The following is a 23,745-nucleotide window of genomic DNA, read 5'->3' as shown; positions in this document are numbered from 1 at the left end:
ATATTACCTGGAGTTATCAAGTAAAACTCAATTATCCTAAATATAGCAATAAATTCTTATTTGAATGGTCACTGCATGTCAAACACTCTAAAAGCACTTGATAAACAATATCTCATGTAAAACTTACAATAATTCTATGAGTAGTCAGATAACAAGCTTCCCAGGTGACTCAGTGATAAAGCCTACCAATGCACAAGGCGCAGGAGATGTGACTTGGATCCCTGGGTCAGGAAGATCCCCTGGAAAAGGAAATGGCAACTCACTTCAGTATTTTTGCCTGGGGAATTCCATGGACAGAGGAGTCTGGCAGGCTACAGTCCATGGGGTCGCAAAGAGTCAGACACGACGACTGACTGAGCACACACACACACATATACACACATTCAGATAAATAGGCCCATTTTAGAGATAGGAAAAACAAGGATTAGAGGGGCTTAGTAACTTGCAAAAGGTCACACAGCAATAAGTGACAAAAGTGGGAGTCAATACCAAGACTATTAGACTTCAAATATGAGCTTTCATCGTCTGTATTGCCCAATTCCTGTAAATGTCCCTTGGGTTCTGCTCAAGGATGCTTAGGAGTAAACCGCGTTTTCAGCTTTTTTTTTTTTTTTTTTTTCCCTTCTTACACCTATTGATTGTTAGACTCTTTCAGTTCAGTCCCACAGTCGTGTCTGACTCTTTGGGACACCATGAATTGCATTATGCCAGGCCTCCCTGTCCATCACCAACTCCCGGAGTTCACTCAGACTCACGTCCATCGAGTTGGTGATGCCATCCAGCCATCTCATCCTCTGTCGTTCCCTTTTCCTCCTGCCCCCAATCCCTCCCAGCATCAGAGTCTTTGCCAATGAGTCAACTCTTCACATGAGGTGGCCAAAGTATTGGAGTTTCAGCTTTACCATCATTCCTTCCAAAGAACACCCAGGACTGATCTCCTTCAGAATGGACTGGTTGGATCTCCTTGCAGTCCAAGGTACTCTCAAAGGTCTTCTCCAACACCACAGTTCAAAAGCATCAATTCCTTGGCACTCAGCTTTCTTCACAGTCCAACTCTCACATCCATACAAGACCACTGGAAAAACCATAGCCTTGACTAGATGGACCTTTGTTGGCAAAGTAATGTCTCTGCTTTTCAATATGCTATCTAGGCTGGTCATAACTTTCCTTGCAAGGATTAAGTGTCTTTTAATTTCATGGCTGCAATCACCATCTGCAGTGATTTTGGAGCCCCCAAAAATAAAGTCTGACACTGTTTCCCCATCTATGTCCCATGAAGTGATAGGACCGGATGCCATGATCTTAGCTTTCTGAATGTTGAGCTTTAAGCCAACATTTTCACTGTCCTCTTTCACTTTCATCAGGAGGCTTTTTTTAGTTCCTCTTCACTTTGTGCCATAAGGGTGGTGTCATCTGCATATCTGAGGTTATTGATATTTCTCCCAGCAATCTTGATTCCAGCTTGTGCTTCCTCCAGCCCAGTGTTGCTCATGATGTACTCTGCATATAAGTTAAATAAGCAGGGTGGCAATATACAGCCTTGATGTACTCCTTTTCCTATTTGGAACCAGTCTGTTCTTCCATGTCCAGTTCTAACTACTGCTTCTTGACCTCCATACAGATTTCTCAGAAGGCAGGTAAAGTGGTCTGGTATTCCCATATCTTTAAGAATTTTCCACAGTGCTGTGATCCACACAGTCAAAGGCTTTGACATAGTCAATAAATCAGAAATAGATGTTTTTCTGGAACTCTCTTGCTTTTTCGATGATCCAATGGATGTGTAATAAAGATTATACAAATAATAACATGTATACTCCTAGCATACAGTAAGCACTGCATAAGCATTTTTTGTAAGGCGATCAAACCAATCAATCCTAAAGGAGATCAACGCTGAATATTCACTGGAAGGACTGATGCTGAATCTCCAATACTTTGGCCACTTGATGCGAAGAGCTGACTCATTAGAAAAGACCACGATGCTGAGAAAGATTGAAGGCAGGAGGAGAAGGGTATGACAGAGAATGAGATGGTTGGATGGCATCACCGTCTCAATGGACGTGAATTTGAGCAAGTGTCAGGAGATGGTGAAGGACAGAGAAGACTGGCGTGCTGCAGTCCACGGAGTCACAGAGTCAGACACAACTGAGCTACTGAACACGAAGTTAACTTTAAGATTTTCGGAAGAAGGACCTTTTAATTCTTCTTTTTGTCCCTATGGGAGGTTCTGGCCACTGGCAGTCCTGTTTCTTTTCCACTTGTTTTTATTCTCCTATGGTGGTTGCGGTGGTTTTGTTGCTAAGTTGTGTCTGACTTTTTGTGACCCCATGAACTGTAGCCTGCCAGGCTCCTTGTCCATGGGTTTCCCCAGGCAAGAATACTGGAGTGGGTTGCTATTTCCTTCTCCAGGGGATCTTCCCCATCCAGGGATCAAATTTGCATCTCCTGCATTGCAGGCAGATTCTTTACAGACTGAGCCACCAGAGAAACCATTATTCTCCTATAGAAGAGTCATAAATCAGTGATTAACATGCTGGAATACTACTCAGCAATACAAAGAATAGCGTATTGATACAGGTACAAATTCTATGGATTGTAAGGTTATTTAGCTTAGTGAAAATATGTCATCCTCAAAAGTTTACATGCTGTATAAGTCCATTCATGTAACAATCTGTATAATTTTTTCATTTCAAAATTGATAACAAAGTAATAGTTGTCAGAATTTAGGGATAAGAGGAACAGTTTTGAATTTTGATTTTTAGTAGTAGTTCCATGAATCTATACATGTGATAAAATGACATGGAACTATACACAAACACACACTCACACTCATACACACAGAGAGAGAGGAATGCACGTAAAATCTATCAAAATCTGAATGACATCTGTAGACTATCCAATGTTAACTTCCTGGCTTGGGTATTTAGTCATGTAAGATATTACCATTAGTTGCAGCTGGGTGAAGGGTATACAGGAATTTTCTGTACTATTTTTGCAACTTTCTGTGAGTCATTAATTATCTCAAAATAAAATTTTTAAATGCTCATTAAGGATGCTTTTGCTGCTATTGCTGCTGCTAAGCCACTTCAGTTGTGTCCGACTCTGTGTGACCCCATAGACAGCAGCCCACCAGGCTCCCCCATCCCTGAGATTCTCCAGGCAAGAACACTGGAGTGGGTTGCCATTTCCTTCTCCAATGCATGAAAGTGAAAAGTGAAAGTGAAGTCGCTCAGTCGTGTCCAACTCTTAGTGACCCCATGGACTGCAGCCTACCAGGCTCTCCGTCCATGGGATTTTCCAGGCAAGAGTACTGGAGTGGGGTGCCACTGCCTTCTCTGAAGGATACTTCTACTAGTAGATAAAGCTGGGCTAATTTCCTTATTTGTCCAAGGCCAAATTCACCAGACTGGTATTTTAGAACACTATAAGTTAGGAGAATTGTTAATAGCTGTGCTGCAGAAACGCTTTCTGAGGTCAGTACATTTAGGGAACATGACATACCCCATCCCCTCTTGGAGATTCCCTTCTACATTGCTCTGTGAGCAATCTGTGCACCAGAATTATCCAAATAAAAATTAAGGCAGAAATGATCTTTGAATCAAAGAAATCATCACAATCCTTAGCCACACACTGGAAAGAATATCTTCCACTTACAATGAAATTTAAACAAAAATATTGTAGGACTCTGAGCTAACGCTTGCTTTTCCCTTAACTGTTCAAGCTGTGAATATCTGATTTAGGCCTGTGACAGACATTGAAAGCAGCAAGAAATGACCCATTAGGAAAATAGCTTCATAATATAGAACAAAAAGGGAGCTGGAGTTAAGGAGAAATTATACCAACACATCATCTTCATTTTCAGAAGGCAGCTAGAGACTGCTTCAGTATGAGGAGACAGATAAGCAACAGGTAACTAAAGATGCTGGCCAGTCCGTTGAGCAGAAATTAATGAGAAGATTGCCACAGAATACCTCTAAAGCAGGCATTTCACTGAGTCATGGTGACCTATTCAATGCAAAGCTGGCACTAGTGAGGGCTGAGAAAGTAGAGAATACTATAAACTGAAGATAGAAATGGCCTCCAGCAGAAAATAAATATGGCAATTCAGAAAGAGAATGAGACAAACCTGAATTGAAGTTTCTGTGATGCACAGGCTCATTCCTCCTACCACTTCACACATCAGCAAACAGTTGCTCCCATTCAAATCTGGAAATAAAATGGACAATGCCTAAGCACAGATGATTTAAAAATAAGAAGCAGAACAGCATAAGCAAAAAGTAGATGAAGGAAGAAGAAACTGAAGAACAGGCTCTGAATAGTCTTTAAAAGCCTCTTTTAACAGGTAAACTCTACAATTCTACTGAAGGATATTAAACACAGCTTGTCCTTGGATAAGAAGACAATAATATGATACTCCTGATTTTATGTAAATGAAATCATAAAATAATAATCAAAATATCAATAGGCCTTAGGGAGGGAGCCTGAAAAAAACTGATACTACAGTTCATCTCAGAAAATAAATAGATGAACATATCCCTCCAAAATCTTAAAAACAAGTTTTATAAGGACCTTTCTTACCAAATAATAAAATGTATATGAGAAATGTGTTTTAGAAGATTTATACTGGCACAAGAATAACACTACTAAACAAAACAGTCCAGAAATAGGTACAAACAAATAAGGGAATGGATTACATAATAAAGGCAGCAATTAATTACATTGGATATTCAATATTCAATAAATGGTGTCAAAACAACAGATTAGTTGTGAAGAAAGATAAAAAGTCATATAGCTACCTAAACCCTTGCTTGGGCTTGTGCTTATTCATTCAGTTGTGTCCAAGTCTTTGCAACTGCAACATTTTCCCTTAATTCAAAGACAGTTCTTAAAATTAACAATCAATTAGAAAAAGTTGCTCTTAAAACTATACCCTTGTAACAGAGTTTTGGATTTCACTTTGGCTGCTCCTGGCATGTCACTGTTTGTTATCAGAGCAAAACAAACAAACAAACCAAGATTCTTCAAGTCAGACTCAGTGCACTACAATTATCTACAAAAGCACAGGGATAGAGAGGGAGGAAAAATGACTAAGAGTAGATTTAAGAATCCAAAAAAAAAAAAAAAATTCCCCAAATAATAATAGCCTGAGTTTTTATAGTTTGGGGGAAGAGATATGGAATATGGTTGTCAAAAATATTAGATCTGGAGCCAAAACCTATGGTACATTCATAAAATGGAATATTCTTCATCAACAAATAGAAATGATCCATGAAAAGACATAAATGAATGATAGATGCATACTGATAAATCAAAGAAGCTAATCTGAAAGGGTTACATACACTATAATTCCATTAATATGACACTCTGGAAAAGGCAAAACTATAAAGATGGTTAAAAGCACAGTGGTTGCCATGGGCTGGAGGGTGTAGTTAAATAGGCAAAGAATCTGGATTTTCTTAGGTTAGAGAAACTATTCAGTATAATACTATATAGCATATATAACACCTATACATTTGTTAAAACCAATAGAACTTAATGACACAAAGAATAATGTATACAAATCTTTATATATGTAAATAAAGTAAAACATTTAAGAAGTTGTTGGATCCCAAGATGAAATGATAACTGTAACAAGAATCTAACTGTATTAGAAATATATGAAATAATTTCAATGAAGGTGGTGGTGGAAAAATGTTCTAATGTAGGTAACGTTGGAAATTCAGACAAAAAATAATAATAATAAAGCAAAAAGGAACAATGCATAGCACAGTCCTCTTTTGGGTAAAGTATTTCTCATGGATAACTGGTTAACAATTTTGAAACCACTCACTTCAAATATATAGTGGGATGAACAATTATGTAAAAGGATAGCAGACAGTCGAATCCATGCTTCTAACTGTTGGAGTGGTATGTTAGAAACAAGAGGGGAAGGATAGATCAACACATGTTAATCCATGTGTTAACAGATTAGAGTTGGAGACATCAGTATAAATTCATGAGTACCTAAATATAGAAATAAGTAGTTAAATATAGAAATGTGAGTATCAGATCAGATCAGATCAGTCGCTCAGTCGTGTCCGACTCTTTGCGACCCCATGAATCACAGCACACCAGGCCTCCCTGTCCATCACCAACTCCCGGAGTTCACTCAGACTCACGTCCATCGAGTCAGTGATGCCATCCAGCCATCTCATCCTCTGTCGTCCCCTTCTCCTCTTGCCCTCAATCCCTCCCAGCATCACAGTCTTTTCCAATGGGTCAACTCTTGGCATGAGGTGGCCAAAGTACTGGAATTTCAGCTTTAGCATCATTCCTCCCAAAGAAATCCCAGGGCTGATCTCCTTCAGAATGGACTGGTTGGATCTCACTGCAGTCCAAGGGACTCTCAAGAGTCTGCTCCAACACCACAGTTCAAAAGCATCAATTCTTCGGCGCTCAGCCTTCTTCACAGTCCAACTCTCACATCCATAAAAGACCACAGGAAAAACCATAGCCTTGACTAGACTGACCTTTGTTGGAAAAGTAATGTCTCTGCTTTTCAATATGCTATCTAGGTTGGTCATAACTTTCCTTCCAAGGAGTAAGCATCTTTTAATTTCATGGTTGCAGTCACCATCTGCAGTGATTTTGGAGCCCAGAAAAATAAAGTCTGACACTGTTTCCACTGTTTCCCCATCTATTTCCCATGAAGTGATGGGACCGGATGCCATGATCTTCGTTTTCTGAATGTTGAGCTTTAAGCCAACTTTTTCACTCTCCACTTTCACCTTCGTCAAGAGGCTTTTGAGTTCCTCTTCACTTTCTGCCATAAGAGTGGTGTCATCTGCATATCTGAGCTTATTGATATTTCTCCCGGCAATCTTGATTCCAGCTTGTGTTTCTTCCAGTCCAGCATTTCTCATGATGTACTCTGCATATAAGTTAAATAAACAGGGTGACAATATACAGCCTTGACGTATTCCTTTTCCTATTTGGAACCAGTCTGTTGTTCCATGTCCAGTTCTAACTCTTGCTTCCTGACTTGCATACAAATTTCTCAAGAGGCAGGTCAGGTGGTCTGGTATTCCCATCTCTTTCAGAATTTTCCAGTTTATTGTGATCCACACAGTCAAAGGCTTTGGCATAGTCAATAAAGCACAAATAGATGCTTTTCTGGAACTCTCTTGCTTTTTCCATGATCCAGCAGATGTTGGCAATTTGATCTCTGGTTCCTCTGCCTTTTCTAAACCAGCTTGAACATCAGGAAGTTCACGGTTCACATATTGCTGAAGCCTGGCTCGGGGAATTTTGAGCATTACTTTACTAGCATGTGAGATGAGTGCAATTGTGCGGTAGTTTGAGCATTTTTTGGCATTGCTTTTCTTTGGGATTGGAATGAAAACTGACCTTTTCCAGTCCTGTGGCCACTGCTGAGTTTTCCAAATTTGCTGGCATATTGAGTGCAGCACTTTCACAGCATCATAGGCCTAGGTTAATACATATACATATATTACCTTGTGCTCTCAGTTGAAATGGGTTAGAAGCAAGAAAACCTATGGAAGAAGCATACCCAGCTTCCAATATTGTCTCCAATAAAAGGAACCATAATCTTTGCAGAAATGGTTTTTAGGACCAGGGCAGAAAAAAAAACAAAAACAAAAACAAAAACCTCGAGCATCTTATAGTCCCAGAAAATAAGAAAGTGATAAAAAAAAAAGAAAAGATGGATCTATCAAAGCGACACTGGAGCCAACTGAAAGAGTTCCCAATGGTCAAAGTGGAATTATGTTATATTCAACAACATACCCAAGGTATACAATTTTATATGAAAAGATGAGACAAAATAAAATTATTGTGGAAAAGTAAGACATAGCTGGTGCATTAAATATATACAATGAAATTTTATATGCTTGTAAAAGGACATTAGGTAAAAATGAAGGCAATCTGAATAAAATATTAATATATAGTTAATAATTATGTATCATGTTCTCTTTATTAATTGTGAAAAACATACCATACTACCATAAGATTTAAATAGCAAGTGAAACTAAATGTGGCATATTTGTAAACTTTGTGCTATCTTACCAATTTGTATATAAAGCTAAAAGTTTCCTGGAAAAAAAAAGAAAAAAGATTCTCCTAACCTAAATGCCCATAAGAAACTGATGAAATACATTATGATATATTATGTTAAGCAGAATGAAGTTTACATGCTGTGATTGAGAAAGGGTTCCAAAATACATCAAATGAAAAGTTAAAGGGATAGCAGTATATTAATAAAGATAGATATAAATATTTTCATGTGAAATGTGGATATCTTTGAAGATATGATTGTTTAAAATAATTTTTATACTTTTCAGTATATTTTCCATATTTTCTGTAATGGATGTATTTTATAATCAAGATATAATAAAATAACAATAAAGTGATAACTTTCAGTGAAGCATACTGCAAAGATATACTTAATAACCTTAGTTTACATAACTTATGAGTAAAAGATGAGAAAACCACTTGCAAACACTTTTACTAGCAACACAGAAGGAAATAATAGCTCCATTATGTTTATTTTTTCTTTGGAAATACCTCTGTCATACAAAATTTTAAAACATAAATAATTTAGAAGTGGTATTAATGTGTTATTAAAAATTCATAACTCTATGTTACTTTGTCAGTGATAATAATGTACTATATGTAAAGTACTATAGCATAATAAATAATTCATAATTTATAGCACAATTCTAAGATACATCTGGTCCAAGTTGATTTAAACTCTTTGTATCTCTGAGGAGCAGACATCACACATGTAAACTGGCTCTGTAAAGTACTTTTTTTTCCTCAAGTAAATATTAGCTTCAGTGGAGTTCTGATAATTTTCCCAGTTACACTCTAAAAGGGCATCATAAGGACTAAACTACACAGAGGCTTTACAGAATGTGTTGTGTTCTACATCTCTTATAAAGAAGTGTATTTCTAAATGCTGTGTGTTACAATACTTACATTTTTCATATTTAAATTTAAAAGACACTCACAAAAAAAAAAACACAAAACATAAAATTTGAATGCATGTGTGTTGGAGTTATTATACTGCAGGTAGTCCTAATCCTCGCGAACACCTAATCCAGTGAGGATTTATCATTTTTTCCAAAGCGGCCAATTCCTTTTCAAACTCAGCTTCTACCGTAATCACTTAACCCCTGAAGCTCTTTGAGGTCTAGGAGACTTGTACTATTAGACCCAGTCAGAATGGGAGCATTTGCATCATTTGATTATCTGTGTGGCCTCTTTCCTAATTAACTCTTCTTCCCTGACCTCTTCAGAAGCCCCTGCTGCTGCTTAGGAAAGCCCTTCCATTATCTACGTTTGCCGTGTTAAAGGGAAACAACAAACTTTTAGAGTGACGACCTGGACGCTCAGGGCCAAATTCAGGTTGCTAAAAACTCTCAAAAGAGAATGCGGGGACGACTGCAGCAGCGGAGGAGGTGAAGATCTCTTAGGTCGGGCTGGGGGAAGAAAGGAAACGGCTGGCCTCATCCTTAATTACTGCCAAAGGAAACAGCACACTAGTAGAAAGCACTGAGGAAGACCCCATAAGACCCTTCTCACGCCTCTGCCCCCTGCCAGTGAACTGCATTCCCAGCCAGCTTTTTTTTTTTTTTCTGGCATCATTCATTGGCTGAGAGTGTGATGGACAAACCTGCAGCCCAACGAACGTGCAAGCTCATCGGCTTTCCTGGCTCTTTTTACCTTTGACTAAGCCTAGGTGGTTGAAGCACCCACCTCCCACATTTTGCATTCCCAGAATCCTAGCTATACTGATTAAAAAATCTAGGACATCTGTCAGCTTCCCACCCCAACCCCCACCAGACTTAACCTGAAAAGACCAGTAAGTTGTCTTTCCAATTAGTTTCTTATGCCCACCCAACTTGATTTGAGAAAAGAACTTTTGGTAGAACCAAATTAAAGAGATGAACTGGGAGAAAATACACCAATCTCCGTACACCAATCTTCCTGTAGTGTGCTTCTGAATGATTATTATCTGCATTTCTCCTTTTATTCTGCAAATATTCCATAATGGTATGTGTTCCTTTAATACTGGAAAATACAGAGCAGGAAAGGGCTAAATACTTCAGTAAGTGTGCTAAGCTGCAATAAGGATGTTGCATTCCATGTAGAAATTTTAAGGGCTCTACTATCTGTGATGACTGGCAAGCATGGTATATGATCCCATTTGAGAACCTCTGCAGCAGTGACCCAGGTGTTGTGTGTGTGTATGTCTGTGTGTGTGTTCAGTCATGTGCAACTCTTTACGAGACCCCATGGACTACCAGGCTCCTCTGTCCATGGAATTTTCCAGGCAAGAATACTGGAGTGGGTTGCTATTTCCTCCTCCAGAGGACCTTTCTGTACCAGGGATCAAACCCACATCTCTTGAGTCTCTTACATTGACAGGCAGAGTCTTTATCACTGCACCACCTGGGTAGCCCATAGTGAGCCTGGTCCATGCTATTTACTAGTCTTCTATTTGGCAGTGGCTTATAAGTAAATCTGCTGTCACACCATTTTCTCGATGGATGCAAAAGTCTCAGAACTAAAATACAGGCACTCTTAGAATAGCACAGCTATTGCTAAAAGCAATCATTTGCTTCCTGATTTTGTATATATCATAACCTAAATATCCAAACATGCATGACTGGTTAAACATATATTTCCTGGGTTGGAACATTTTTACATTTATTGACATGAAGGGGCTTCTCAGTGGCTCAGGGGTAAAGAATCTGCCTGCAATGCAGGAGACACGAGTTCAATCCCTGGGTTGCGAAGACTGCTTGGAGGGCATGGCAAACCACTCCAGTATTCTTGCCTGGGAAATCCCGTGGACTGAGGAGCCTGGCAGGCTCTGCTCTGTGGGGTCACAAAGAGTCGGACACAACTGAAGCAGCTGAGCACACAACAAACACATAGACATGATGGGCTACTGTTAAGCAGGGATAAATGCAAGATACTAAACTATATATGGTGGGATCTGGGAAGATTATTGGGTAATTTCATGGCAAGAGACCCTGAAATTTGCAAACCCTGTCTTCCTCCTGCTGCAACATCTTTCCTGTAAGGTCTTGAAGAAAATATATGCAGTTGGGGAAATGGCAGATGTGAAATAAAGCATTATTTGCTGTGCTCGTGACTTTGTGCCTAGTACAAAGCACTCTGGTAAACTGAGTTTAAGAGGTCTCCTCCTTAAAATAAATTCAAACCTAAATCTTAGGATCATGCATAATATTACTTAAAAGGAAAAATAAACCACACAAGGGAGGGAGACCTTCTCCCAAGTCACAGTGGAAGATGGGCTTGGGTCATTTCAGATCCTACTCTGGGAAGTGAAAACTTTTATTGATGTCCTTTCTGGGTGAGGCACTCCTGCCAATCTCCCCCCTTCCCCATCCCCACTTCTTCCCATTCTTTCCACTCCCTACCCTCCTCCCTTCCCTTCTCCCCTCTCATTTCCCATCCTTCTCTCTTCCACTCTGTTCTCCTTCCACCCTCTCCTCACCCTCCCTCTCCCTCCCCACTTTCTCTACTTCAACCCTCTTCCCCTTCTCTTCCTCTCCCCCTTATTTTAGTCCTTCTCCCCTGTCCCATTTTTCTCCAATCATTTGAATGTATATCCTCTAAAAAAGACCTAAGATTTAGCAAATGCATCAAAATGTTAATTATAATCATATATTTTAAAATATCCCTTTTCCTAAGGATTCCCTACTTTTTCTATAGTAAGCAACACGTTTTTTATAATGAGGCAAATATTGTAGATTTTTATAGCATGATACACTTTATTTGACATTTCTTTATTTTAGGTTGCAGTAGAACATGAAAAATAAATATCAAATGATATAAAGTGATCATTTTCAATGAAAGGCAAAGTAGAACATATTACAAAGAAAATGTGGTTAGTACCTTTAGTTCACAGTTATGCAGGATAAGATTAGCAGATTTAAAAAAAAATACTATGTTATATTAACACCTCAGTAGTAAACAGTAGGAGAAGGCAATGGCACCCCACTCCAGTACTCTTGCCTGGAAAATCCCATGGATGGAGGAGCCTGGTAGGCTGCAGTCCATGGGGTTGCTAAGAGTAGGACATGATGGAGCAACTTCACTTTCACTTTTCACTTTCATGCATTGGAGAAGGAAATGACAACCCACTCCAGTGTTCTTGCCTGGAGAATCCCAGGGATGGGGCAGCCTGGTGGGCTGCCCTCTATGCGGTCGCACAGAGTCGGACATGACTGAAGCGACTTAGCAGCAGCAGTAAACAGTAACTTCATTATACTTAAATTTATAAATCACTATGTCACATTAACATGCTCAGTCATATCATACATGATTCGATGGACATTATTAAATATATGCTAATCTTTTTTCAAGCAGTCAAATTCCACAATGTGCTGTTCAAGAGTATAATATTGTATTTCTGTAGCAAATGAAGGAACAGCTAGTACAAAGCAGGTTTAAAGCCTTAGTCTTCCGGTCTGGAAAAAAAACACTTGCATTGATATTTCAGGAACTTTGTTTTATTTCAAGAAAATATTGTCTTAGTTAACAATTCTGATAGTTTTCACAGCTATATTGTAATAGGAACACAACAAAAAATTTCACAAAAATTAAAACTTTGTAGTACCAAACAACATGCTTTAGATAACTGACAGCAAGTTACATGTTTTGAAGAATATTACACAACAACAGGCTAGATAGAATAAACTGAGATTTAAGACAATTTAAGACAATATTTTAGGCTACCAAGAAAGTACAAAAACTCAAGACTATGAGGAATACTAGTGTTGAGATTACAGGGAAGGTTTTTTCAAGGCTATATAAACCTGTTTCACTTCTGCTTGAAATTTGAGATTCCTGAAAATTCTTTCATGCAGCCTCTTATATTTTTGTTATTTCCTGTTTCCATAATCTTTACCAAAATCATAGGCACCGTTGACTTCTCCTGTATAGTAATAGATTGATTTCAGGATGACGTTATCATGTAAAGTTTGACCAATTTCAAAATCTTCATCAAGGATTGCATCTTCTCGTGGTTCAAGCTTTCCGATAGTAGGAATCTCAGGAGGGCTAAAGATATTGAAGAATTCTGCATTAGGAACCACTCTTAGCTGGGTTTCAACTTGTCCAGTAGCTGCTGTGTGACTTTGGGTGGTTGTCACTGTGACATCCTTTCCTCTTCTCCAATCTATCTTACAGCCTTTGCCATCTTGGATTTCCCAGCCCCAAGAGAAGAAGGGATCATTGCTATCTGGCTTTGACTTTATTATATATCTCTTGGTTAGCACCTCAGTCTTGAAGTATGGATTGGGTAGAAAGCAAAATTCAAATGTGTAACTTACAGGCCTGCTGGGTTTTGAAAACGTCAGGCTAACATCGGACAGGAAGTTCAGAATGGGCTCATCATACTTCTGAATCATGGGCCCCAGCTTGTCAACATTCTTGAACACAGTCAGTCAGTAGTCGGGAATGCCTTTAGGATCTTCTCTTTTAGGCTTTCCTTTGCAAGCCCTTTTAAGAGCTCTTTCTTTAGGCGTGACCTCAGGAACTCTTTTTGGTGCCTCTTTTCCTGGAGTCCTCGTCTTAGCCTCTGCTGCTTTAGTCTGCCCTTTATCTTCTGCCTTTGTCTGGAGGGCTTCTTTTGGATCTTCTTTTACTTCAGGACTGGCCTCAAGAGCATCTTTGGATTCTGCTTTTTCTTCAGTCTTTGCTTCGGAATTTTCTTTTGGTGTTACATATTCTTCACCCTTGACCTCAGTTTTGCTTCCAGGTCATCCTCTTCTTCCTCACCCTCTAAAGCAGGCATCTCACTAGTCTTCCTGCATCTCTTCATCGCTGCTGAATACCTCATCCTCCAAATTCCATTCACATTCTTCTTCCGTGGGCTCATATTCTGCGTTGATGATTTGAAATCGCCGGTTGTACAGAGGCCTATTGAGTTCGGCATATTTTCGTTCGAGATCGTGAATTGCCTCTAAGAATAGGGCGTCTACCTTGTCACATTCGTCTTGAATATTTCTGAGAGCCTGCACACGATTTCTAACTGCCCGAGGCAGCTGATCCACGAAACTTCTACCTGACGGAGCCCGCCACACACTTCTGGAGGGCCCAGGTACATTTATACTTCTATAGAAGGGGCTGCGGCCACTGCTGCTTCTGCAACTACTGCTGCTGCTAGAACTGCTGCTGTCAGATTCGTCCCCAGAATCGCTAGACGAGATAGCTACCATCTCTCCATCCACCCCCTGGGCGGCAGGTTCCGAGACCCTGTTAGGATCCGCTTCTGCCATTCTGCAAGTCTGCAAACCTCTTAGGGTGGTCACTACCGCGTGCCCAGAGATGGGTAGAAAATGACTCACGGATGCTTGGGTGGTGGCGGCGGAAGCCGGGGCTGAGGAGGTGGCAGCGGTGAAGGCAGCAGGAGCGCTGGGCGGGGCGCGGCTGGGCCGAGGTGATTACACCAGAGGTGGCAGCGGCAGCGGAGGCCTGGGCGAAAGTGGTGGAGGCAAGGAAGGCCTCTCTGAGCTGCAGCTGCGGCTGAGGTGTGACGCAGCTGAATGTCGCATTGCGAGAGCCCGAGATCTCTTCGCTGCTTACATCTTGAGCCCCCTCCCCTCGCAGTCAGACCTCCAGTTCATTTAGTTCCCAGTGTGCCTTTAGCTCGCACCTCATTTGCTGGGCAAACTTGATTGACCTTGATTGACAATGCCTCAGCCCAATAAGTGCGCAAGCACACCACCGCCTCTAGGCTCCGCCTTCCTTTCCAGCCGCTCCTTGGTTGCTGAGGCAGACACCACTGAAGACGTTTTTTTCCCCTTAAAGTTCTATCGATTTATAATTTCAAAAAAAAAAAAAAAAAGCTTAGATATGAGGTAAAAATACTAGTCATGGTTCCTAACAAAGGAAGAGGAGTATCCTCCCATCCGCTTATCCTTAATTCCCGTTTGGTTTGTCAGGGGCCTCGTGACAAAAAGCTGTTTTTAAAAAATTGGAAGAAAATGCTCCAAATGGCATCATTGGATAGTATGATTATGGATTTTTTTTTTAATTCTCTTTCTTTTATCTGAATGTCTTAAGAGCATGTAGTTTTACACTGGGGAAAAAGTGGGAGTCGTTTATTGGCGAAGGGGGGAGGGGCTAGAAAGCAGGCATATTGAATTCCACGTAGCAGCTTTAATAAGTGCTGTCTGTGATGTTTGGCAAGCCTGGTTTATATCCGTCTACAATGTTTGCGAACCCATGTTACCGTGAGTCAGTTACACCATTTTTACTGTATTTCTCTTTTTAAGCTGACATATAATAGACCCCATCCTTGCTGGTGATTTGCCACGTAGTCCTTCTCCATGCTTTTAACAACCTTGTAGTCGGGCATTCAAATGTTAGGTAGTATTATTTAAAAGCAGATGATTTGTTCTATACTTTCGTGCAGCAGCTTTTAATTTCACGAATAGCAGGATGGGAGGGGGAATCTGTGCTGATGAAACTGCATCCTCTGTCAGGGTGTACTTTACAATGTCATCTGCCACCAGTTTCCTTCTAACATTGTAAAATTCTAGCCATACTGAAGTATGATTTACAGGTCCAGTAATAGATGAATAAATTTTTGCAAAATGAAGTTTAAAAACAGGTATATGTTATTCTTATTTACAGGATTCTTTTCTGCAACAGAACGACTCCCTTGGTACAACCAAAAAGACCAGTGTTTACTTTTCATTGAAAGGTAAGGAACATATTTAGCCCATTTTTATGAATGACAAGAATTACCTATCTATATTTGAATAAAAATTCACAAGATGTAGTCTTTTAATTGGAAGATATATTGTTAGTTCCATGGAAGCAGAAAAATCCACAGAGGTGATTTGGAATACTAATGTAGAAAATAACCTAATTAATCACATTCACTTTTCTATACTTGCTCATAGACTACAAGTAACAAATTAAAATATAAAATATGATGAATTATTCATTTCAAATGAGGAAAAGTATTAAAGTTAGATTAATCCTTATCTTTCCTTTTTATTACAGAATTTGTGCTTATTTAGTTGTATTTTTTTTTTAAATTAGGAAACACTTTTATTTCTATTTTGTAAATGAATTTACTTTTATTATTTATTCCTGATTGTCAAAGTATGTAAGCATTGTAAGGAAAAATACAGCATAGAGAATTTCAATGATAATACAAACACAATCTTAATCAAATGATAACCACTGTTAGAATTTTGATACATTTTCTTCCAGAATTTTCTTTGTAAATATATACAAATGTGTTTACATATGATGTTTTATCTATGTGACATATTGTGTTTTGTAATCTGCTCATTTATCAATTAATTGTGACTATACTTTCACAGTAAATGGTTGAACATCTCATTTTTAAATAGATGCATATTCCATGGAAATATTTCCCTTAATTTAACCAGATTCCTATTGTACTGCAGCTACTTATACTACCTCTCTACTTGTACACATATTTTTCCTGTTACAAAATAGTTATCTCGGAAACCTACGCTATGCACTTTTAAAAATTAGCCATATGATGAATTCCTAGAAATGAGAGTCCTGAAATAAACTGCCTGTTCATTTTACTCTTTGATACATAGTGCAAAACTTCTCTCCAGAAAAAATTATCACAATTTGCAATTACACCAACAATGCATCAGTTCATTAATTTAGTCATTCAACTATTATATTTCTGTGCCTGCCATTTGCTAGGCACATGTGGTAGAGGATGATGATATAATGCTGACTAAAACTTACTGTGTGCATATCCTTTCATTTTTATAATTTTAATTAAAATATATACTATGGAAACAATGATGTAAATCAATGAAGCTATGCTGTAAATATTGTTCTACAAATTATTATTTTCCCTTAAAATGATGGACATATTTTGTTAATGAAGGAACTTATATTTTATAGTACTTTAATGGTTTAATATACATGTTAAGTTTTGTACCAACAAGAATTAGTATTTTGAAGTGAGCAATGAGTTTGGGATTCAGACTTTTTAATGTATTTTTATTAGCTAGTTAATATTTTGAGTATCACTTATTTGATAATCTTTCTATCTCACACTTATTTGAAGTGCCACCTTCACTATATTAACTAAATCATTTGGTTCTATTTCTGAATTCTGTTTTCTGATCCATTCTCCATAAAGTTAGTTAAAGTGTTAGGTGCTCAGTCACGTCTGACTCTTTGTGACCCCATGGACTGTAGTGTGCCAGGGTCTCCTGTCCATGGAATTCTCCAGGCAAGAAATACTGGAGTGGGTAGCCATTACCTTCTCCAGAGGATCTTCCCCACCCAGGGATCAAACCTAGGTCTCCTGCACTGTAGGCAGATTCTTTACTATCTGAGCCACCAGGAAAGCCTGATCCAATCTCCATAATTTATCTGTAAATAACTAAGGAGGCAGTTTTTAAAATAACTTTATATTTTCTAGAAATAATATGGATTGAAGAAAGTCAGTATGTTGAATTCCAAAAAATAAATTTAAAATAACTCAAAACATGCTGATAGTCACCATTCACATTTTAATAAACATCTCTAAGTTAATTTCTTATTATTATGCATTTGTATTTCTTTGATTAGTGGTAAAATTGAATATCTTTTTCATATGTTTATCGTCCACTTGGGAATTGCTTATTCATTTCCTTTGTTTTTATGCTGAATTGAGAAAAAACGAATCAGTGGTTGAAATCCTAATGGTGAAATAATTTTGGCCTTGATTTAAGACAACTGTGACTCTTTTAGAAAATACCTCTCTTCTAATTTATGATATTGGATAAATAAGGCTCAACCACAGCTTTCATTCTAAAATTACCTACTTAGAGCATTGTTTACATGCTTTTCAAGCATTAGTTTCTTAATCACTCATGCCAATACAGAAAAATTTGGAATGGAACAGGGAGAGTAAAAAGAGAAAAAATACTTGTGAAAAAAACCTCATACAAAGATAATATATTAATGAGCTATGCTGGTTTATGATTGGAAGTACCCCCACACACACCAAGCCATAGATTTTAGGTGCCTTTTTCTAACAATGGTCTATTTTTGATGTGCATGCACTACTTTAGGTATCTCAAGACACACTTACTTCTGTAGCTTATTTTCGTCTATTAGTTAATTTTATAATGGCAGGTCCCTAAAAGAAAATAAATATTGTATTCATATAATGAATTTAATTTATGTATAATACCATATTTTTTTCTATTTTAAGTATTAGTGCTAATATATAGTATGCTATTTTTCTTCATAAGGCTATCTGTAAATTCAATTCAGTTCAGTCCAGTCGCTCAGTCGTGTCCAACTCTTTGCGACCCCATGAATTGTAGCACGCCAGGCCTCCCTGTCCATCACCAACTCCCTGAGTTCACTCAAACTCATGTCCATTGAGTTGGTGAAACCATCCAGCCATCTAATCCTCTGTCATCCGCTTCTCCTCCTGGCCCCAATCCCTGCCAGCATCAGAGTCTTTTCCAATGAGTCAACTCTTCACATGAGGTGGCCAAAGTACTGGAGTTTCAGCTTCAGCATCAGTCCTTCCAAAGAAAACCCAGGACTGATCTCCTTTAGGATGGACTGATTGGATCTCCTTGCAGTCCAAAGGACTCTCAAGAGTCTTCTCCAACACCACAGTTCAAAAGCATCAATTCTTTGGCACTCAGCTTTCTTCACAGTCCAACTCTCACATCCATAAAAGACCACTGGATAAACCATAGCCTTGACTAGACGGACCTTTGTTGCCAAAGTAATAGCTCTGCTTTTCAATATGCTATCTAGGTTGGTCATAACTTTCCTTTGAAGGAGCAAGTGTCTTTTAATTTCATGGCGGCAGTCACCATCTGCAGTGATTTTGGAGCCCAGAAAAATAAAGTCTGACACTGTTTCCACTGTTTCCCCATCTATTTCCCATGAAGTGATGGGACCAGATGCCATGATCTTTGTTTTCTGAATGTTGAGCTTTAAGCCAATTTTTTCACTCTCCTCTTTCAGTTTCATCAAGAGGCTTTTTTAGTTCCTCTTCACTTTCTGCCATAAGGGTGGTGTCATCTGCATATATGAGGTTTTTGATATTTCTCCCAGCAATCTTGATTCCAGCTTGTGCTTCTTCCAGCCTAGCGTTTCTCATGATGTACTCTGCATATAAGTTAAATAAGCAGGGTGACAATATACAGCCTTAGCGTACTCCTTTTCCTTTTTGGAACTAGTCTGTTATTCCATGTCCAGTTCTAACTGTTGCTTCCTGACCTGCATATAGGTTTCTCAAGAGGCAGATCAGGTGGTCTGGTATTCCCATCTCTTGAAGAATTTTCCAGTTTATTGTGATCCACACAGTCAAAGGCTTTGGCATAGTCAATAAAACAGAAATAGTTGTTACTTGTATAGTAATATGATCTCTGTTCCATTGTTATATGATATTCTTTTGCTGGGTTAAATGTTCATAGTTCTACATGAGATGGTTAACACAGAATCTACTTCAGGTTGAACATGACTCTTGGACATCTGTTTATACCTTCCCTGTTATAATATACACAATTCTACCACCACCCCTGCCATACAAACACAATACACAATAAAAACTGCTCTAGCATTATCTTTTGTTGTAGATGTTTAAGAAGCCAAGCATTGCAAATTCATTTATTTTTGGACTTACTGGGTTTTTTTCTTAGTTCTTCTAGACAGATTTTTTCTGAGTAAAAAAATTAGTTCTTTTTAAAACAATTTTACTCAAGTACAGTTGACCCTGCAACAACAGTTTTGAGCTGCATGGACCCATGCATATTTTTCAATAAATATCACAGTACTACACAAGCCACAGTTAGTTGAACCCCAGGATGCAAAGCTGTGGATACTATGGCACACACTAAAGCTATACACGAGATTTTTGACTGCACAGAGGATCAGCACCCCTATCCTCAGAGTTGTTCAAGGAACTATAAAAGATATACAATCATACGTAAAGTGTTCATTTGCTAATTTTTAAAATTTATTTATTTTAATTGGAGGCTAATTACTTTACTATATTGTAGTTGTTTTGTCATACATTGACATGAATCAACCATGGGTGTACATGTATTTCCATCATGTAGCCCCCTCCCATATCCCTCCCCATCCCATCCCTCTGGGTCATCCCAGTGCACCAGCCCTGAGCACCATGTCTCCTGCATTGAACCTGGACTGGCGATCTGTTTCATATATGATAATATACATGTTTCAGTGCTATTCTCTCAAATCATCCCACCCTCACCTTCTCCCACAGAGTCCAAAACACTGTTCTATACATCTGTGTCTCTTTTGCTGTCTCACATCTAGGGTTATTGTTACCATTTTTCTAAATTCCATATATATGTGTTAGTATACTGTATTGGTATTTTTCTTTCTGGCTTACTTCACTCTGTATAATAGGCTCCAGTTTCATGCACCTCATTAGAACTGATTCAAATGTATTATTTTTAATGGCTGAGTAATATTCCATTGTCTATATGTACCACAGCTTTTTTATCCATTCTTCTGCTGATGGATATCTAGGTTGCTTCCATGTCCTGGCTACTATAAATAGTGCTGCAATGAACATTGGGGTACATGTGTCTCTTTCAATTCTGGTTTGCTCGGTGTGTATGCCCAGCAGTGGGTTTGCTGGGTCATATGGCAGTTCTATTTCAAGTTTTTTAAGGAATCTCCACACTGTTCTCCATATTGGCTTTACTAGTGTGCGTTCCCACCAACAGTGTAAGAGGGTTCCCTTTTCTCCACACCCTCTCCAGCATTTATCACTTGTAGACTTTTGGATCGCAGCCATTCTGACTGGGGTAAAATGGTACCTCATTGTGGTTTTGATTGCTATTTCTCTAATAATGAATGATGTTGAGCATCTTTTCATGTGTTTACTAGCCATCTGTATGTCTTCTTTGGAGGAATGTCTGTTTATTTCTTTGGCCCATTTTTTAATTGGGTCGATTATTTTTCAGGAATTGAGGTGCAGGTGTTGCTTGTATATTTTTGAGATTAATTCTTTGTGAGTTGCTTCATTTGCTATTATTTTCTCCCATTCTGAAGGCTGTTTTTTCACCTTGTTTATACTTTCCCTCGTTGTGAAAAAGTTTTTAAGTTTAATTAGGTCCCATGTGTTTATTTTTGCTTTGATTTCCACTACTCTGAGAGGTGGGTCATAGAGAATCCTGCTCTGATTTATGTCAGAGAGTGTTTTGCCTGTGTTTTCCTCTAGGAGTTTTATGGACTCTGATCTTACGTTTAGATCTTTAATCGATTTTGAGTTTGTTTTTGTGTATGGTGTTAGAGAATGTTCTAGTTTCATTCGTTCACAAGTGGTTGACCAGTTTTCCCAGCACCACTTGTTATGATATTGTCTTTTCTCCATTTTGAACATGATATATTTCTCCATCTATTTGTGTCCTCTATGGTTTCTTTCATCAGTGTTTTATAGTTTTCTGTATATAGGTATTTTGTTTCTTTAGGTAGATATATTCCTAAGTGTTTTATTCTTTTCATTGCAATGGTGAATGAAATTGTTTCCTTAATTTCTCTTTCTGTTTTCTCATTTTTAGTGTATAGGAATACAAAGGATTTCTGCATGTTAATTTTATATCCTGAAACTTTACTATATTCATTGATTAGCTCTAGTAATTTTCTGGTGAAGTCTTTAGGGTTTTATATGTAGAGGATCATGTCATCTGCAAACAGTGAGGGTTATACTTCTTTTCAAATCTGTATTCCTTTTATTTCTTTTTCTGCTCTGATTGCTATGGCCACAACTTCCAAAACTATGTTGAATAGTAATGGTGAGAGTGAGAACCCTTGTCTTGTTCCTGACTTTAGGGGAAATGCTTTCAATTTTTCACCATTGAGGATAATGTTTGCTGTGGGATTGTCACATATAGCTTTTATTATGTTGAGGTATGTTCCTTCTTGAATTTAAACAATGAGCACATATTATTTTTATAACTAAAAAGAAAAAAAAATTGCAGTGACAATGAATAACATTGTTTAAATGAAATTTGCATTGTATTTTATTAGTCAAACAAGGTTTATACAAAGAGCTTGAGTACTGTCCCAATTATTGCTTTTGCAAAATAAGAAGTAGCTTTTGCTTGAGCCACGCTCATATAGCCTGATCTGTATACATTTCTTTCATTCAAATCGTTTCCATTCAACTTATTTCAAAACTCATATCCTATTGACTTGTACAGCTGTTTTTTTAGTTTATTTTTTATTGAAGGATAATTGCTTTACAGAATTTTGTTGTTTTCTGTCAAACTTCAACATGATTCAGCCATAGGTATACATATATCCCCTCCCTTTTGAACTTCCCTCCCATCTCCCTACCCATCCCACCCCTCTAGGTTGAAACAGAGCCCCTGTTTGAGTTTCATGAGCTATAGAACAAATTCCTGTTGGTTATCTATTTTATATATTGTAATGTAAGTTTCCATGTTACTCTTCTCATACATTTCACGCTCTCCTCTCTTCTCCCCATGTACAGCTATTTTTAATGCAGAAAAGGATTCTTCTAGAGGCTCAGGTTGCCTGGAAAGTGAAGACCATGAGTAGACTAACCATTCTTCTGAGCCATTTATTTTTAACTTTGTGGGGAAAACTTAGGCCAACCCTTACAAATAACTGTTTGGATTTTGTGACATCCTTTCCTTCCTGTGGCTTTCTGATGATTTGAAAGAATTTAAAGCCATAAAATATTGCTTGATCATAAAATTACTAGACAAAGTGCATTTTTTTTCTACAAGTGATGTATATATAGTTTAACTACAAATGATATGAATTTGCTTCTAAGTTTATAATATGCTTACTATGAGATTCTGTTTAATTCAGTAAAAAGACATATGCTTACTGTATTGAAATTTAAAACCACAGAACCAAAGTCATTATACAATAGTATAAACTGATAGGATGCACATTTTAGAGATATAGCTATGACAACTGATAAAGTATTCTATTTACTATTCCCTTCTGTACTCTCATGCATTCTGTGATTTCATTGTTTCAGACCACTGTTATTTTCCATCTGAGTCATTTACCTCATCCTTGTCATCTATCTCCCTACCTCAAGCTCTCTTCCTTCCCTTCTAGCCTATATTCTATTGTGAAGCTAACCCTTCTAAAATGCCGTTTTCATCATATTCTACCCTTCTTGAAACTCTGCAGTGAATCTTCATTGAAAGGCAGAGTGGTAAAGGGAAAAAAAGAAACAACAGTTTTGAAGTCAGACAAACTTGGGTTTGAGTCTTGGTAAATAATTTTTTAGAATTAGATTAGAGTCAATCATACACATATTTACCAGTTGCTAGTATGGCCTTGGAATGTTACTTAATCTCACCAATCCACATTCTCTTTATCAATGAAAAGTGGAAAATAATACATAACTAATTCGTAACAGTGAATTAAAATGTTAGTTGCTCAGTCATGTTCAACTCTTTGGAACCCCATGGACGGTAGCTCGCCAGACTCCCCTGTCCATGGAATGCTCCAGGCAAGGATACTAGAGTGGAGATCCATTCCCTTCTCCAGGGAATCTTCCTGACCCAGGGATCGAGCCCAGGTCTCCTGTTTGGCAAGCGGATTCTTCACCATCTGAGCCATGAGGAAAGCCCAACTAATTCCTAATAATAATATGTCACTTAGGACTTTTCAGTTACAAGCAATATAAAACAACTCTGGCTGTTTGACTCAAAATTTAATTCATTG

The 23,745-nt window shown here is 38.2% G+C and overlaps 2 protein-coding genes across 7 annotated transcripts in view; one reads left to right on the top strand and one right to left on the bottom strand.

Annotated features, from left to right (window-relative positions):
• Positions 1-12,815: 12,815 nt before the first annotated feature.
• Positions 12,816-14,680, bottom strand: NAP1L3 (nucleosome assembly protein 1 like 3). Its single transcript, XM_027535438.1, is given in 3 exon segments — positions 12,816-13,793; positions 13,796-13,835; positions 13,837-14,680. Coding segments are annotated over 3 exon segments (1,494 nt in total). The 5' UTR covers positions 14,313-14,680.
• A 105-nt stretch (positions 14,681-14,785) lies between these two features.
• The window catches only part of FAM133A (family with sequence similarity 133 member A), a 50,218-nt gene continuing 41,258 nt past the window's right edge, over positions 14,786-23,745 (top strand). The window contains exons 1-2 of one of the 6 annotated variants that reach the window (XM_027534196.1): positions 14,786-14,894; positions 15,673-15,742. The gene's annotated coding sequence lies outside the window, so the exon portion shown is untranslated. The other 5 variants (XM_027534195.1, XM_027534194.1, XR_003509664.1 and 2 more) reach the window with 5 other exon arrangements.

Source organism: Bos indicus x Bos taurus, chromosome X (assembly GCF_003369695.1).
Source record: "Bos indicus x Bos taurus breed Angus x Brahman F1 hybrid chromosome X, Bos_hybrid_MaternalHap_v2.0, whole genome shotgun sequence".
In the NCBI taxonomy this organism is placed as follows: domain Eukaryota; kingdom Metazoa; phylum Chordata; class Mammalia; order Artiodactyla; family Bovidae; genus Bos; species Bos indicus x Bos taurus.
Note: the sequence above shows the minus strand (reverse complement) of the source record. Positions and strands in the feature narration are given on the sequence as shown.